Below are 18,863 nucleotides of genomic sequence, written 5' to 3' on the forward strand. Positions count from 1 at the left end.
CATTCTGGAGGGCTGAATTTGGCCACCCAGGCATCAGGCCTCTGACTTCTGTTCCAGAAAATTCAGGGAAGGATAAACAAAACAGTCAATAGGACTGCAGCATCTTGCTTGCAAATAAAGGTGTGTGGTGTTATTTTATTTAGAGAAACTGATATCTGAGGCTGAATTTGCAAGGGCTGAATTCTGGACGTATGGCAACCCTACACTCGGGGTATATGGTTTGGGTTTAGAAGATGCGACTGCATTCAATGAGTCTTGCTCACAGATTGTTGCACAAGACTGCATAAGATGGCAGTACTAATTACTCAGAAGACTTTGGCTCGAATTTTCCCAGGTATGTATGAAAGACAGTAAGAGAGGCTAATCATAGGCTGAATTTTGCTGGGATTTCGCTGGGAACATAGAACATGGGTAGGCAAACAAAGGCCCGGGAGCCGGTTCAGGCCCAGTCATCTTCTAAACGCAGCCCACGGACAGTCCGGGAATCATTGTGGTTTTTACAGGAGTAGAATGTGTGATTTTATTTCAAATGCATCTCTGGGTTATCTGTGGGGTATAGGAATTTGTTCATTTTTCTCTCTCCCAAAACATAGTCAAGCCCTCCACAAGGTCTGAGGGACAGTGGACCGGCCCCCTGCTGAAAAGGTTTGCTGACCCCTGACATAGATCCTACCAAATGGGGTTTTGGGGGGGGGGGAATGGGGAAGGAAGAAAAAAAGAGGCCATTTCAGATTGCCAAGCATATTGAAATCTCAAAGGTTTAATTGAATAATTTTTGTACCAAATCACACAGTTTTGAAGTCCTGATTACACGCCCCAGGAATTTATTTGCCTGAGAAAAAAAGCTGCATTATGGATTACAAGATCAAAGATTAATTTCACTGCTGCAGACTTCAATTGTACAGCTCAGACGACACTTGAACAGTTCATGGAGTCTTGTAACACCATAAAGTTTCCCCCCAGCGTTACATTATTGGAGAGGTGGCAGAGGAGGGGGGAGAAGTACGCAGAGAATGGACGAGCTGGACAGATAAAATGTGCTTTCTCCTTTTGGCAAAAAAAAAAGAAAAAAAAAAGGTTAACCTTTGCTTCCAATACACATATAAATAGTTCCTTTAAAAAAGTTCTATGGTAATTTTAGGGGATGATTGGTGAATACCTCACATTCTGCCTTTTAGGCGTTCCATGACCTGAACCTGACAAGATTGTCTTTTGAGTATAATCTAACAAAAGTTGGGAATACTATTTGTAATCCCACAGAGAATGGGTGGAAAAATTCATTGCAAGTTTTGCCTTGCTCACCTTTCCCATTTATCCCTATGGCATATTGGGCTTCAACATTGACTCTCAAAACTGCCCCAGACTGATATTCCTCTTTTTTCTCTTCCATTTTGTGACTTCCACTCCTCCCAATATCTGATGAGTTGTCACCTACTCACATTTTACTCACGCTTTACTCATGCTTTACTGTGACCCACTCCACCTACCACTCTCTCCACCTTCATATGGTGGCTTGGATCTTTTGCCTGCTGTGTTACTATTCTCTGGTTCTATGCACCACCAAATCTACCACCTTTTCTTTTCAAGCGCTTGTACCGAAGCGGAGCTTGGAACAACAGAAACAAGACCTGCTACTACCACTTGAAAAGTGTCTCCTTAGGCAGCCGCTTAGTGTTCCCTAGTGGTAATGCATACCTCAGAGCATGTACATAGGGTGCTTCCAGATGGACCCTCTTTTCGGGTGGGATTCAATCGTATGTTGGCAAATTCAGGTTGCGTAATCAAACTTGGTCTGGAGATCTTGAGCTTCCCCCAAACATCAGATTTTTTGTGATAAGTAAAGTGATGGGAAAATGCAGCAGAAAGCGGGGGGTACCATTTGCCTTGACACAATGTTGTCTAACCTCTCCAAGAAAATCAGAATGCACAATAAATAGGTCATCTGGAAGCAGCTATGATTTATGCATGTTCCTGGTTCTGCAGCCTTACCGCAATTCAGTAAATCGTGTGAATTTCATCCCCTCCCTGAGCAATATGCTCTCGAATTTTTATTTTTCTGTGTACTGGTTAAAAAAGCCCACTTCTCTAGGAATAATATTATATGCTACCCATTCTCTTTACTAGCCTCTCAAATTGAAGGATGTTTTGCAAGAATGGTCACAACCACATTCTTATGCCACTTCAAATCCCGCAAAGAATCATGGGAGCTGTAGTCTGCTATGGGCGCTGACCTCATAGACCTACAGTTCTCAGCACCCTTAACAAACAACAGTTCCCAGGATTCTCCTTGACTGTTAAAGTTGTATAAGAGAGCTTTAAGTTTATGGTGTAGATGTGACCTAAGTTTTATCTGAGTGGAAATGCCACTGTGAACGGCCTCTAAGACTCCCCCCGCCCCTGACGCTGCTCTTCTTAGTGACAAGCATATCCAGGTTTGGACATTACGAAATACAAGAAGGGCACTTCTCACTTTCAGTTAATAAAAGAAATAATAAAATATAACATATTCGTATTACAATACACCACTAGTTTTAATATATGTTTTTGTCCTCTTGTCTAGTATTCTTTTTTTTCTTTTTCTTTTAAATATACAGTAAAAAAATCTAAAATAGTTGGAAGTAAAAAATGAAAAAATAGCTGACTATGGGTTGTATTTTTGTTTTTTGTTTTAGTTCTTCTTTACAGTGATATGGTAGCAAATACAAGGGAAAAAAATACAGAGAATAAACTTGTACGGAAAGTGTTTTCTGGTCCCATCTCTGCCAACAGGGCTCAGGAGATGAATGGAGTCGACGGGTTTGGTAGATTAATGCGATTTGTGGGGTTTGCTTTTTTGGCTGTAGCTTTGGTAGATAATGATCTGTGAGTCCAAGATATTGCAAATAAATGTCTGAAACATTGGAAGGGAAAGCTTAACCCTGAGCATGAAGCCAACATGAAGACAATTGCTCTGATCCAGAACTTTGAGGATCCCCCACTCTCCCTGCAATCCAGAAGAAAGTAAGTTCTGCTCACATCCCAAGAAAATCAACCATGGCTAAAATGTCCTAAAGATTTTAGCGGTGGTGAAGTTTGATTAGCGTTATCTGGGTCAGGGTCTGGATGCGCAGAGGATGCACAACCTGACTTCCTGCTAATGTGTGGCTGCCCTTTGACCTTGGTTTAGGAGGCAGCTGGAGATACCACATTTCTGAATCCATCTTAGTTCAGCCAGACAAATCAACCCTCTCTCACCGCCCTCCAAATTTCCTTCTACTCCCCACGCCTTCTCCCTTTGCAGCCTTAAGTGGAACTTAAACGGTTCGCATGGACACACACGCAGCAATGTAATACATCCCTCCAGAATGGGTTTGCAACGAAATGGTGATGCGTTTCATCGACAAGGCTTGGCAAATGGGTCACACTGAGCCCTATTTTGGCTGTAGAAAAAGAAAGGAGAAAGGAAGAAAAGGGAAAAGAAAAAAGAAAGAAGTACCGATTTTGCAGCGTAAACCAAGATTATGTAGACGGCCAACGCAAATGGCGATTCCTTCTCCCATCACCTGCATAATAACAGCATCACGTTTGCATATAGAACAGCCTTTTTTCATTATTGCTCTACTTCATAAAAAATATAAGGAACTTAGAACAGACGTACACGTTACAAACTTAAGGTTCTTTGGTGAAGAATGAAAAAAAACAACAACAGTATTTCAGCTGTCAATCCATCCCGGAAGCGAGCCGGCTGCTTCTATCTGTTGATCCTTTGGATCCTTTCACAGAGGAGGGACAGATACTGGGTCAACTTGACCATGGCAACGATAGCAAGCCCTCCTATCATCATACAAGTTGGCCAAAAGAGGGAGTGGAACAGCACATTGGAGCTGTAGAGTTTGGTTAGCAATACATTCTTTTGAATGCCTTCGGGGTCATAGTAACAGGAGAAGTGCTGGTACTTTCTGAAGTTCTCCATGACGACATTCACGAGGGACAGAGACTCTTCAAAGTTCTTGCCACACTTGGGTATATATGAGCACTGTCGGAGGGGGAGAAAGACAAATGAGATAAGAGACAGTATGCATCCCGGGCCAAACCAAACGCTTGTGAATATGTATATACACCCATGCATTTAAAATACAAATATGGTTTTCCTCAAAGAATGGATCCGTATTTACTTAGCTTTGACCAATCAGTCAAGAATTGTGCATGGAGGCACATCTCGCTCCCCCCCTAGGGAAGATTTACAAGATCCGTTTTCGGATATTACAGAAGTATGAAAACAGGAAGCAACACTCACACTTCCTGCTTCGGCATCGCTTGTGACTTACAAAGTAAATATTCCAACAAACTGGCTTGATTATTTGAAAAGAAAACAAATCCAATCTTCTTTTTTTCAGCTCCCCGAGCCCTTAGCAATCAAAAGTAGAGAAAAGCAAAGCGTAGCAGCTGAAACAGCTGGAGTCTAGACCAGAATCTGGGTACTGGGCTGCAAAACTCGGAGAAATATATATATAGGGATAGATGAAAAGGACACCCAGAATTCTTCTTACTGTTCTGTCTCTGCTGGAAATCTAAGTGCTTTCTCTTGCCTCTGGGATTGGTGTGATCAATGAACTGAAAAGGATGTGCAGGTTTTGTGTTGACCTTCTGAGGCTTGGTAGTGCAGACCTTCTGGGACACAAGTCTCACTCTTTCCCCAGCAGTGTCAGTAATATCACTGGCTCCGAGATGGCTTGGAGGTGGGAGGAAAGTGACAACGGGTACCCCAAGGGACCTACGCTAAGTCCCAGACTCTGGATTCCTGCTTTTATTACTTTGGCGCACACAGCTGTATTCCCAGCCTGTGGAACAGATGGCACCTCGTCAAGCCAAACAGCTGGAAGTAACCATCAGCTATTGTTGCCTGCCACTGGCAAGAGCACCTCACCGTTTCTGTTTACCTTGTTATAGTAGGGAAAAAAGAGGTAAAACTCGGGTTAAATTACACAGTGTTTGGGCTCACGTCTTGAGGAGCAGAGCCCCCACATCTGGATGTCCTGAGATAAGGGTGTCAGGTGCACTGGGTTACCATAGCAACACCTGCGAGGTTGAGCGTATGACTTGCTGAGTCATTCGCCCTCTCATTGGTTCAGGAAATAGGCCTACATGTAAACATGGGGATCCTAGTCTCTGGGGCATTGCTTTCATTGTATGATGTCTTGTCCATGTTCTGCTGTCCTGTTGCACGCCCTCCTGCCCTGTTTGCTGTCAGGGTTTAACTCTGAATCTGTGAGAGTCCGTGGTTTTTACACAATAGCGTGAGCTATCGTGGCGATAGTGTTAGTGAATCTCTCAGCACATATGTATCTCTACTTCAAAAACCAGAAGAACTGTATTTAGTGGATAATAGTAGTTGCCTTAGTCTTTTGTATGGAAACAATAAATGCTTTGTTGCTTTGAACTGTTTCCTCCCTTAACTGGGGACTCTGGAAGAAGCTGTTCAGCTGGGAGCAGGAAATCTCTGGAAGGCTCTGCCGGGGATCCACATAGTCTGCTGATACATCACCCTGGTTGAGGTGTGGTGAACTACCAACAGACTTCCACAAGTCACCAACAACATTGCTAGGCGGGCTAAGTGGGGCAGCCCAATGGGACCATATGCCACTGGTTCTGAAAGAGCTGCAGTGGCTGCCATTGAGCTACCAGACCCAGTTGTATGTACCGGCATACAGAGCCCTCAATGGCTTGGTACCCAAGTACCTAAAAGAGTGCCTTCACCAATATCAACCATCTCAAATTCTGTGATCGGCAGGTGAGGCCTTGTCAGCAGGTCTTGACTCATGACAGGGCCTTCTCAGTGGTGGTTCTGATTTGTGGAATGCTGTCCCTCGTGAAGTGTGCCCAACTCCCTTATGCAGTTTATATAAATAATGTACCGTATTTTTTGCTCTATAAGACTCACTTTTTCCCTCCTAAAAAGTAAGGGGAAATGTGTGTGCGTCTTATGGAGTGAATGCAGGCTGCGCAGCTATCCCAGAAGCCAGAACAGCAAGAGGGATTGCTGCTTTCACTGCACAGCGATCCCTCTTGCTGTTCTGGCTTCTGGGATTCAGAATATTTTTTTCCTTGTTTTCCTCCTCCAAACACTAGGTGCGTCTTGTGGTCTGGTGCGTCTTATAGAGCGAAAAATACGGTAAGTTACATAATTTTGCTGCAGCAGAAAGAAAAACGAATACAGTGGTACCTCAGGTTACATATGCTTCAGGTTACATATGCTTCAGGTTACAGACTCTGCTAACCCAGAAATAGTGCTTCAGGTTAAGAACTTTGCTTCAGGATGAGAACAGAAATCGTGCTCTGGTGACGCGGCGGCAGCAGGAGGCCCCATTAGCTAAAGTGGTGCCTCAGGTTAAGAACAGTTTCAGGTTAAGTACGGACCTCCGGAACGAATTAAGTACTTAACCTGAGGTACTACAGTATTGTAGTTTTTAGTGGAAGATGAATCACAGTGGAATGGAAACAGTGCTGTATATGACGCACGCGGCACAGAATGGAAAACAATGGCTTTTTACATCCCTAAGTGTTAACACTTGGGGAAATGAGTTACTGCTGGTGCTAAGAGGAGGTGCAACATGGGATACTTCCAAGTGGTTCAGGGTCTCTCACATTCCTTGGCATCATGGGAAGAAACAACACTGCAGTCACGCCTACCCACACCAGGAAAACATGAATATTGTTATTCATGAACTGGTATTGTGATGGCCTCCCAGAGATTAGCGGAAGCCATTTATTTCTCCAGGGATTCTGCCTAAAATGAAAGTAGGAAGCATCTCCATCATTCTGGTGGGCTTCAGAACAACGCTGCATGATGATCAGAGCAGTAACCTTCTTCTCACGTCAGTGGTGGAGAACCTGCATTGCTGGACATGACTCCCACCACCCCAGGTCATTGGCCAGGCTGGTTGGGGCTGATGGGAGTTGGTATTCAACAATATCTGGAGAGCCTCAGGTTCCCCACTCCTGGTTTCCTGACAGAGAGAAAAATGGCAGCCACTAGGTTCTGGTGTTGCCACTACCAGAACCTCAAACTACACAGTAGTGGAAGTGAAAAAGGTCAGCCAGAGACCAGCATCTGGCTTCAGGAAATCATTTGCTGCCCACCATCTCCCTGAGTCCTCAGATTTCATCTGAAAGTTCTTGTAAAAAGATCTTGCAGTTGAGCCTTATGCATGATTCATAGGAAGCTTATGATGGATGAAGTTTGCACACTGTTTGGCAGTGCGTCTAAATAAACATGATCAGCCTGTCCTTCATTTTCATTAAATAACAACAGGCTTCTGGAGGCAGGTAAGGAGTGAGAATCAGCAAGAAAACAACAATTAAAAGTCATTTGTTCATTGGGGAGCATCACCACTTTGCCTCTCAAGTCCATTCTGAGACCTAAAAGTGCAGTGTAAGTAACTTAGTAGGGAGCCAGACTAACCATTTGGTGCGATTGATCTAGGATCCAATTCTTTGTTTAGAAATTAAAAGGGCGTGACCAGAGACCAATGATTATACCATGATCACACTTAGTGAAGGCTGGGGGGAGGGCTGCAATTCAACGGTAGAGCATTTGCTTTGCATGCAATAGCTTAGTTGGTTAGAGCGTGGTGCTGACAATGCCAAGGTTGCGGGTTCGATCCCTGTCTCCTCCATATCTGCATATTCCTGCATTGCAGGGGGTTGGAAGAGATGATCCTCAGGGTCTCATCCAACTTGATAATTCTATGATTCTATGCAGAAGGTCCTAGATAGGCATCTCCAGATAGGGCTGTAAATACTCTGACTGTAACCTTGAAGACCCACTGCGAGTCAGTGTGGACAATACTGAGATAGAACTCAGTATAAGGCAGGTTCCTGTGCTCCTAAGGTCAGTGAAGGCTGATCCATTTGGGCAAATGGGACACTGCCCCACCAAATTCAAGCTGCCCTCAGCCAGACCCCACCTGCCTGCCTTCTTACTTACGACCAGAACAGGGAGTGGCCCTGTTAGCTAGCTTCCTCATCCTTGTTGTTTAGTCGTTTAGTCGTGTCCGACTCTTCGTGACCCCATGGACCAGAGCACGCCAGGCACTCCTGTTTTCCACTGCCTCCCGCAGTTTGGTCAGACTCATGCTGGTAGCTTCGAGAACACTGTCCAACCGTCTCGTCCTCTGTCGTCCCCTTCTCCTTGTGCCCTCCATCTTTCCCAACATCAGGGTCTTTTCCAGGGAGTCTTCTCATGAGGTGGCCAAAGTCTTGGAGCCTCAGCTTCAGGATCTGTCCTTCCAGTGAGCACTCAGGGCTGATTTCCTTAAGAATGGATAGGTTTGATCTTTTTGCAGTCCATGGGACTCTCAAGAGTCTCCTCCAGCACCATAATTCAAAAGCATCAATTCTTCGGCGATCTGCCTTCTTTATAGTCCAGCTCTCACTTCCATATGTCACTACTGGGAAAACCATAGCTTTAACTATACGGACCTTTGTTGGCAAGGTGATGTCTCTGCTTCCTCATCCTTAGTTACGACCAGAACAGGGAGTATAACACACACACACTCACACACATTTTTATTGCTTTTTTAACATATCAGTTCCAACAGTCATACAACATATCTTCTCATCTTATACAATGTTTTAGACTTCCGTCAACACCTCTGATGATTTTCCGTTCTTTATCACTTATTCTGCATTTCTTAATTTCTATGTTGCATTTAATTGTCCTTAACTAATAATTCTTTTCATAGTCTTTCTTGTAATATTTCAGATAATTCACCTTACAAAACTTCTTGCAATCCTACTAGCGTAATCTGTTCATCACAATTCCTTTTCAAACAGTTCATATATTTACTCCAGTCTTCTAAGAATCTCTGATCCCGCAGGTTTCGAATCCTTCCTGTTAATTTATCTAATTCTGCATAGTCCATTCCTCCTCCTTAGTTTCAGTGTTGCATGGCATGGAGAAAGTGGATAGAGAATTATTATTATTATTATTATTCCTCTCACATAACACTAGAACACATGGACGCATAATGAAGCCGAATGTTGGAAGATTCAGGACAGATGAAAGAAAGGATTCGCCCAATTTGGAACTCACGCAGTGATGCTCGCCAACTTCCAAGACTTTAAAAGAGGATTGGAGGACAAAATCATGGAGGGAAAGGCAATCAATGGTGACTAGCCAGGATGGTTATGCTCTGCCTTCATGGTCGGAAGCAGTAATGCTTCTGAATGCCACAGAAGGGAAGAGAAATCATGTTCTTGTGTCTTGCTTGATGGATTCCCACAGGCACCTGGTTGGCCACTGTGAGAACAAGGTACTGGACTAGGTGGGTCATTGGCCTGAGACAGCAGGCTCTTCCCTATGCCTTTGCAGAACTCAACAGGGAGGAAGATGGGGACAAAAGTGGAAATTAGTTGGCTCCACCTGCCATGGTCTCTAGCTCTACCTACCTGCTGCCTTACTAGTTCAAGAAAAAAGCACACCAAGAAATCTGGCCAATATAAGTTTCAATAGTGGGAGTGGTCCCTACTCGCAAATCAATAGTCAATTGTAACAAAAACTAAATCTATTCAAAAGTATGTATTCTGACAAGGATTACAAACTCGAATAGAGATTACAAACTCACACAGAGATTACAAACTCAAACTCATAAGGATATGTATAACACAATAATTCATTACAGTATTAGAGATAAGAGTTTATGAATAGAGATAAGTTCATGTTAGTCCATAGTCAGATTTGACATGAAGATCTTAGTTTCAATCATTGAGCAGAAGTTAGAAGTCAATTATGGATCAGAAGCCAGGACAGGGCCTTATTTCGATGTACTCACCTTCATCAGCTAATTTTTAAGGGGTTGTGTAAGTTTGAAGAATTCGTATAAATATATCCTGTTATTTCCTACGTTTCTCAGAGATAACAACTAAGTGTGGGTAGATCAACGTGTATCTTGAGCTTTTCTGTGCCTTACTAGTTCAGCCACTTAAGATACATGCACGATGGGTGGAGGAGAGTGGTTCAAGGGCACACCAGGTCTGGAGTTTGAGTAACCATGCCCAGAAAAATTGGAAGTCAACAACAGCATGGTTGTGTCCTGCTTGCTGCTAGGAACTTCTTTGGGTACGGAGCTTGTCTTGCTTCTGAGATGAACACGGAACATCTCTGCCTAGAGCAGATTTGCTGAAGGACTCGGCAAGAGTATTTTAAATTCCATTCTAGGTCAAGAAGTCAAGCATTACCATCAAGGGATGTTGCATTAACAAAACTGATTTGGGATTCAGTTTGCACAATGGTATGTCAGAGGGCGGGATGGGGAACGATAAAGGAGAAGAAGCCCTAGAGAGGCAATCATAACCTGTAAAAACAGCCTTGAGTCAAGCAAGCATTAACTGTACCTGCATTAGATTAAGAGGAAGCAGCAGCTGGGGGGATTTAAGTGTGAATAAAAACAGGCAGAAACTCTTTGAGATTTCAAGAGCTAATGTAGCATAGCAGCTAAGGGCCAAACCAGACATTGCAGGCAGCCATGGGTAACTTTTATCTGACACATTAAAAAGCCCTTAAAGGAGCCTGGTACTGGGAGGTGATAAGCTTGGCAGAAGGAACGGCATAATTGCTATTTAACCATTTCCCGTCTAGCTGTTTTTCTGCTAACAGTTGCTCCCGTGGTGTTTGTGTGAGTGTGAAATACAGATGTTTTTAAAACAGCAGCAGCAGCAACAACAACTAAACATGATAACTACCATTGTTGTTTATCCAGCCCTGTAACCCTTGCATAACTGAACATCTTATTCTGCACCAAGCACCACCACCGCTAATTAAACTGCCATAACATCCTTTTGCACTCTTGTCTTTAAATAGTTGCAAACTCCAGAGTTTGGGGTTTTTACATCATGCCCAACCTCCCCCTCTGCACTCCCTGGCTGCCTCTTTAGCTGTTTTTCTTAACATCAAGCCCAGAGAAGGGTAAGTTGGATCCTCCTAACAGAGCGTCCATGTTGTGCTTGGCCCTGAAACTTTTCCCTAACCGGCTTGTGGGCGGGGCTTGCCCTGCTCCAAGCTGGTGGTGCCACAGTTATGCCAATGGCCTTTAGCCAATCAGCAGCGTGGCAAGGTTGGGGGGTATTTATTTGTCAGTGTGATGTAGGGACCTCCTTTTGCTTTGCGCTGCCGAACACCCGCCCGCCCACCTGTTAATTAGGTAGTGTTTGGCCTTGCTTTGGACTTCGGTTGGTCGCCTGTTTTAGAATGGCGGCCGGGTAGGAATTTTTTCCAATGTGGCAGATTGGCTGTGGCCACTTGGTTTTTGCCTACCGCTTAGCAATCGTCACAACTTTGTAAGGTTAGGCGGTTAGGCATTGGTTTAGGGGAATGTGGGGAGGTGCGGTGCAGCCATCACCTGCCCCTCCAATGAATAGGGTATTCCATTAAAGGAATCCGGGGGTCTGGATCTTGTCCGAATCCTGGATAGGGGCTAGGGCCATGCCAGGACCCCTGGGAACCCCAGGGGTGAGCACCAGTCAATATACATTGACGGAGCTCCCCCTGCTGGTTGTTTACCCTTCCAGGCTTCCTGCAGGGTGGGGCAGGAGCCAGGTATAGTTTGATACCAATGTCTAAGCCAATAGCAGTCACATTTGTGTATTTTAATACAGTTGTGGCCAAAAATTGCCCATTAACATTTAAACTAAATTCTGTCTCCACTGTGTCTTTATTTCCATGGGGGATGGGTTTTGGGGCTTGAAGCACAATGCAAAAGCTTGCTCACTATTTTGTGCCATTTTAGTTGGTACAAAAAGAAAGGTCTTATTTTGGATTCTGCCACCCGCCATTGGAGCAATGGTGTGGATTAATATTGGCTATACTGAGACCTCTGGTTTGGTTGCATCCAGCGTGGGATGGAGAGATAGAAAGAGTGTCAGGCAAGCAGAGGCTTCTAAAAAAATATGTCCCCTCTTTGAACCACCTTTCTTCTTCTTCTTTTTTTTGCAGGCCAAGATCTACATTCTGTCTGTACAATGGAATAACGATGGGCATTTTGAAGAATGAAAAACGGCAAGCGTTTTCTCTGCCTCCCTCGGTGCAGCGTGCAAAGTCCCAGAAAATGCCACTGCTGCTTCAGCAGCGGGTGGGTGGGAATGGCTGGTAGACGGGCATTGTTCTGCATGCTCCCCCTGACAGCACACAGGCCCCAAGGTGGGTTTACCCCTTTCAATTCCCTACACAAGGAATAATCACATTTTATCCAGTGCTAAAATACCGCTGTATTGAGCACTAGAGAAAGAACTGCTGTTTGAGCCAAAAATGGAAAATTATTACATTTTTATCCCACCCTTTACCTGGGATATCCAAGCATACTTTGTTCTTTTCAGTGCTTTCCCCCCCAATAAAAATAGGTGCCGGAACTTACCATGAAGCTCTTATAATAAGTCGCCAGGCGACTTGGGGCAGCTCTGAAAAGATGCTGGTTTGATAACAGCTGCATTCACCACCCGCAGAGGTGCTAAAAACTATGGCAAGATGCCTCACTGGCTGGTTTGGGGGCTGCCGCTGGTTCTGGTGCAGGTCAAATAAATGCACCCCCCGCCCTCATTCTGTTAGATTCAGGCAGGTGGCTAGGGCAGCTTGGAAGGGCCCTCGTGCAAATTTGCACAAGTGTAATGCACAAGGCCTGGTTGGAAAGCCAAAAGCCCATCGCTGCTTCTCTGGGAAAAACTTTGGGACAGCGACCTAAAATTCATAGCATGTCATTCTTTGAAGGAGAACTACCTGAAAATGATTTATAGATGGTATTTAATTCTGAACAGACTGGCTAAAATGTATAAGTCTGAATCAGATAAGTGCTGGAGATGTAATGAGGTTGGTACGTTTTATCATATGTGGTGGACTTGTAAAAGGGTATTGGGAAATGATATACAATGAATTGAAAAAAATGTTTAAAAGTACCTTTCAAAAAACAAAATAAAACCAGAGTCCTTTTTGTTGGGGATAATTCAGAGGGAAATTCCCAGGTGTCAAAAAAGACTATTTATGTATGCTACTACGGCAGCCTGTGTTCTGTTAGCCCAAAAATGGAAAATGAGTGAGGTCCCAACTGAAGAAGAATGACAATAATATGTGCAGCTTGCAGATTTAACATGTAGAATAAGAGAACAAGAAGAATGTACATTTAAAGAAGACTGGAAAATGTTTACTGAATATATGAGTGAAAATTGTGTTCATTTAAAAACGCTGGTAGCATTAAGGTAAATTCAACAGTGTAAATAAGTTTTGATGGATGTAACAATGGATTCCTGAGTGGTTTAGTTCATGTAAAATATGCAGGGATGTATGGTATGCAAAATGAACCATGGAAAGAGAAGAAGGGAACTCATTGATATTTTAATCAATGGTAGTTTAAACGAATATTTTGAAATGTAAATGAGAAAATTTAATAATATCAACATCTATATATCCCATCACTATATATATAGATATAGCTTGTAGCTTGACCAATCACAGCTGGGAGCAGCTAGGATCTAGGTGGAGTCATAGATCTAAAAAAAAGTGTAGACTTGCACATGCTGGTTGGCTTCCATTTTGACTTGAAACGTTCGTTTTGAGTTTTTCAGAAGAATGTAAAGGAAAAAAACAGGCGGTGGGGGGGGCACCAGCCCACAATGGCACCCACTTGAGAGATGCCAGAACTGCACTCTGATGCGATCTGGCTGAAGGAAAGCACTGGTTCTTCCTCCCCCCCTTCTTTTATTCTCACAACAACCCTGTAAGGCAGGTGGAGTGGCAGTGACTGGCCCACTCAGGGAGCTTCATGCACTGGCTGTAGATGCTGAAGCTGCTGCAATGACTGAAGAGCAGCTGTGTTCTCATTGCAAAACGGGTTGAAACAATTACCTAGAAAGGCCTGAAGCATCGCAGTGCCTCCGTGTGTGCTTGCTGTGGGGCGGACCTCCTGCTGTGCCAGTGGAACATCACAAAACAGGCTGTTAACCCAACGTTTGTTATGCTGGCGTTTGCAATCATACATCTGCCAGCAATTACTGGGATCTGGGCTCTAGTATCTGATTTCACCCTATCTCGGGCAATTAAATCTCTATGTAACAAGGACCGCTGCATCTCTGAGTGCCTGGGTATAGATAATGAATAGATACATTTGCCTGAACATCATCCATGCAGAGTCAAGGGACCTACTGTGCCGCTTTACACAAAGACAGACAAACAGCCATCTGGAGAGAGAGAGAGGCACATTACAGAATGGCGCTGTGATGTGCAGGTAATGTGGCATTGGTACAGATGTACTTGCCGTTCGGCAGGCAGCGTTCTACACACAAATATATACTCTCTGCATTGTAAAGCTCGTTGTCTTTTCAGTATGGAAGGAAATAGGGCTGTAGCTTGGCATCTGAGCACATGTTCTATATGCCAGAGGTCCCAGGCTCTATCCCTGGTATCCCTTGGCAGTGCTGGGAAAAACTGCAGCCTGGAACCCGTAGAGATGTTGTCAGTCAATATAAACCAGGGAGGGGGGTCCTGTGGCCCTCCAGATGTTGAAGGGCTCCAGTTCCTATCACCTCAAGCTAGTATGGTCAATGTTTAGGATTAATGGGCCTTGCAGTCCAGCAACATTTGGAAGACCACAGGTTCTCCAGCTCCCCTGCTTAGCAAATATCGAGTCCATTTGCCCTGAAAATGGAGGAGCAATTGGATTTGTTCTTACCTCAGAATTAATTTTCATTGTCTCTTCTGTGTGGTAAAGCAAGCACTTCTGCCCCGAAGACGATACGTTGACGTACACTTGCAAGCACGGGTACTGAGAGGTTTTCAAGCAGTCCGGACCACAGCTGAACGAGCAGTTGAAGGTTTCTGTGATGGAGATGTTGAGGAGCGTGCACTGTGTCTCTGCTGTCCAAACACTGGCCAGGAAAGAGGGAAAGAGAATTTGCACAGAGAAAAGGCTTAAAAGATTGGAATACCACAAAATTCCATGGCCAGATTACTCACCAGAACAAGATGGTTTGAGCCTGTAACACCATGGGCAGCCAATTAGTTTCTGGGCTGAATTCAAAGTACTGGTGTACTATTATATATGGCTATACATGCTGACTTCGGCCATTAAATAATCTATGGCCTGTTAAAGGGGTGGGGACTGTTATTAGGATTATTTTTATGCTGTCTATTACTATTGCAACTATTACAGTGGTACCTCGGTTTTTGAATGTAATCCATTCAGGACCAGCCCAGGACATTTAGTAGGGTTGCCATATCCCCCAAAGTGAAAATCAGGACAAAATTGTTGAGGTTTTTTTTGTGTGTGTGTGTTGTGTGTCAAAGTTGTTGATGACATTTTGTTGCCTGTTTCCTGGACGTGGTCTGGGAAAACCTGAGGCGAACCACAAAATGGCAATTAGATAAGTAAATAAGGCTGAGAAAAGAGCCACCAAAATGAAGTTTTTCTCCCTCCCTAGATGGCTTGAAAAGAGGATTGGAAAAATTGTTGGGGGAGAATGAGGCTACCAATGGCTTCCAGCTGGAGGCAGCAATACTTTTGAATGCCAGTTGCTGGAAACCACAGAGGGAAAGGGTTCTTGTGCTCGAATCCTGATGGCAGGTTTCCCACAGGCATGTCGTTGACCACTATGATGCTAGACTAGATGGGCCATTAATGGGCTTAATCCAGTGGGCTCTTATGTTATTTAATACAATTTTACCAGAATTTTCTCTCTGGGTTTTGTCTGCTTCATTCAACTGTGTCTGCTTATGACAGGTTTCTGCTAAACATTCACAGGTGTTTGAGATATCTGTCTGTCTGTCTATATCTATCTATCATCTATCTATCTATCTATCTATCTATCTATCTATCTATCTATCATCTATCTATCTATCTATCATTTATCTATCTATCTATCTATCTATCTATCTATCTATCTATCATCTATCTATCATCTATCTATCTATCTATCTATCTATCTATCTATCTATCTATCTATCATCTATCTATCTATCTATCTATCTATCTGTCTATTATCTATCTATCTATCTATCTATCTATCTATCATCTATCTATCTATCTATCTATCTATCATCTATCATCTATCTATCTATTTATCTAATCTATCTCTTCAACTGGTTTGGCTTTTAAAAACAATCAAACCCTCCAAGTGTCCCTGTTTTCCAGGGACAGTCCCAGATTTACAGAAGCCTTCCCGGTTTTTGATTTGATCCCAGAACGTCCCACTTTTCCTTAGGACATCCCTATTTTCATGCGATAAATGTTGGAGGGTATGGCAGGACATCCCTATTTAATCAGAGATATGTTGGAGGCAGTGCTATTTTTATAGAAAAAGAGTTGCTGGAACTCACCATAACCGCCTCCCTTGTTCTCTTATAATGGTAATGGCGCCCACCTGAGAGGTGACGGAACTGAGTTCCCTTTAGTTTCAGCCGGAAAAAAGCCCTGGTTGGAAGGTATGAACTATTCCTCCTAATGCTTAGGGCAATCTTACCCATAGGCACTAGGGGTGCAGCGCACTCAGGCGCCGAGATCTCAGGGGCGCCAGGCCAAGAGTCCAGAGCCTGCGAGTTGAGTCTGGGGAAGAGCCCGCTTGTCGGTCGGAGCGCCATGGCAGGCTCTTCTGCTGCAGGCGGCTCTGCGCTACGAGTTCGGGGGCGACCAAGCCAGTGAGATGCTGAGGTGGCCAGCCGGCTCTGCCCTCCTGCGCGCCTGGGACTGGGCAACCTGGGGTGTGTGTGGGTCTTTGCACCCCGGCCCCGCATATGCTGAAGACAGCCCTGCTAATGCTGATGCAAGTCTCCCTGTGCTCAGGTTTACGTAGCCCAAAACTGCAGGCCATGTTACAAATGACAGCTTCCTTCTCCCTTCTCCCCATAATTTGAGTAACGTTTCCTAAATCATTTCAGCAGAGATCTGTAGAAACTGTTGTGCCTCAGCAACCTTTAGAGAGAAACCTGGCTAGGAAGCCAGTGGTATTTAAATTCCAAAACCACCCGCTTTTCAGGGATCCTTAATTAGACATCCCTGCCAATTACAGTTAAGGTCAAATTATTCCTCTGCAATCACTGGTGATGTTGTTAACCCACATGGCACTCCAGACTCCTTCCATGAATATCAAAGCATCATGCGGTCTAGAAAGTAGTGGAGTCTGACAAGATCCCAGTGAGGTAGAATGTTTTGTGTCTGTGTGTGGGGGTTGTTTTTGGCTTTAAAAAGGGGTCAGATAAATTCAACGGGATGGCAACATGTCCTAGGACATGCCTCCATCTGAAGGGCTGGGACAGTCTTCCAACTGAAGCCAGCCTCTATTTGAAGGCCTATCTGGTCCAAGTCTGTTTTGAAGATAAAGAACTCCAATAATTTAAGAACCAAAGAAAACCTCACTGGGTCAGGTCACTGACCCATCTTGTCCAGCACCCCCATAACACAAGATGCCTATGGGGAGCAAGCAAGCAGAAGGGCTGCAGGAAAGATGAAGCAGAAAAAACACACAAGTGATCTCATCCCTAGCAAAATTATTGCTAGGATATGTAGTGAGTGTCTCACTTTGAGGAAAATTATTATATAGATCAGCAGGATTTCCACTTGTGAGGAGGAAGGCATTAGTCTTACACCAAAAGGAAGAAATAACCCCTCAAAGTGCTGCAAAATAGCTTGATCCTTTTTACAAATTAAACTTCCATTTTCCTTCCATTTGAAAGCTTATAGTTTTCTCTAGGCCGCTGATTATTACTGCCGCTCCCTGCTGAATTAGGCCAGGGCTGTGTTTTGCGGTGATAGACGCTCAACGTTTTATGGACTTCAGTGGGACATAGATTAGCCGATAAGGATATTAGTCGAAACCTCATACTGTGAGGGAAAGGCTGCCAAATCTTTTCATTTCTCTGCTGTGCTGCTTAATCCAAGGCTAAACAATGACAAAGGAAGGAGATAAAATATATGAGGCTAAATGCCCCCACTAGGAACTGAGTACTGTTGTGGTAGCAAGCTCTGCCCATGTCTCCATTGCTGTGAGGGGTGTCCTGTGCCACTTTTAAAATGAAAACACAACCCTATATTGTAAATGAATAGATGGATCCTAAGTGAGCCAGGCCTGCTCTAGAGTAGAGTAGGAACTGAAGTGATGCTTCGTTTTGCATAGGGGGAACACAGTGTAACCGGATACGAGAAGTGCACCCCAGAATGGCAGCCATTTTTCTTCTAGGTTTAGTTGTACACTATCAATAAATAAAGTGCCCTGCTTGTTTGGTGGTTCAAGTATTTGGTGGCAACCTTCCCAACTCTACATCACAGCAAATGCTTAAAGCTCATAGGCGCTCAACTGACACCATCTGCCCCATGGGAAGGAAGAAGAAAGTGAGAGAGGCCTTCTCCAGCTGGAATCGTCCCTCTTCGGGCCAACTTGACATTTTATAACATTTATTTATGTAAACCACCTTGGTGCCTTGGCAGAAAAAGCATATATAAATGCAATGCAATCAATAATAAAATGTTTGAATGAAGGACTATTATGGAAATAGTCCCAGTACGTTTCTGAACACAATTCAAAGTGTTGGTGCTGACCTTTTAAGCCCTAAACGGCCTCAGCCCAGTATACCTGAAGGAGCATCTCCACCCCCATTGTTCCGCCCAGACACTGAGATCCAGCACCGAGGGCCTTATGGCGGTTCCCTAACTGCGAGAAGCCAAGTTACAGGAAACCAGGCAGAGGGCCTTCTCAGTAGTGGCACCTGCCCTGTGGAACACCCTCCCAACAGATGTCAAAGGAAAAAACAACTACCAGACTTTTAGAAGACATCTGAAGGCAGCCCTGTTTAGGGAAGGCTTTAATGTTTGATGGATTACTGTATTTTAATATTTTGTTGGAAGCTGCCC

The 18,863-nt window shown here is 44.1% G+C and overlaps 1 protein-coding gene across 6 annotated transcripts in view; it reads right to left on the minus strand.

Moving 5' to 3' along the window:
- Positions 1–740: 740 nt before the first annotated feature.
- KCNMB2 (potassium calcium-activated channel subfamily M regulatory beta subunit 2) overlaps positions 741–18,863 on the minus strand; it is a 316,176-nt gene continuing 298,053 nt past the window's right edge. For all 6 annotated transcript variants that reach the window (XM_081008311.1, XM_081008309.1, XM_081008313.1 and 3 more), the window contains 2 exons: positions 14,694–14,889; positions 741–4,015 (listed from right to left, as the gene is read on the minus strand). In XM_081008311.1, the coding sequence (XP_080864437.1) occupies positions 3,731–4,015; positions 14,694–14,889 (481 nt within the window). In that variant the 3' untranslated portion in view covers positions 741–3,730. The remainder of the gene's footprint in view (positions 4,016–14,693; positions 14,890–18,863) is intronic.

This window comes from Podarcis pityusensis (assembly GCF_964106645.2).
Source record: "Podarcis pityusensis genome assembly, chromosome: 5".
NCBI classification, from domain to species: Eukaryota; Metazoa; Chordata; class Lepidosauria; order Squamata; family Lacertidae; genus Podarcis; species Podarcis pityusensis.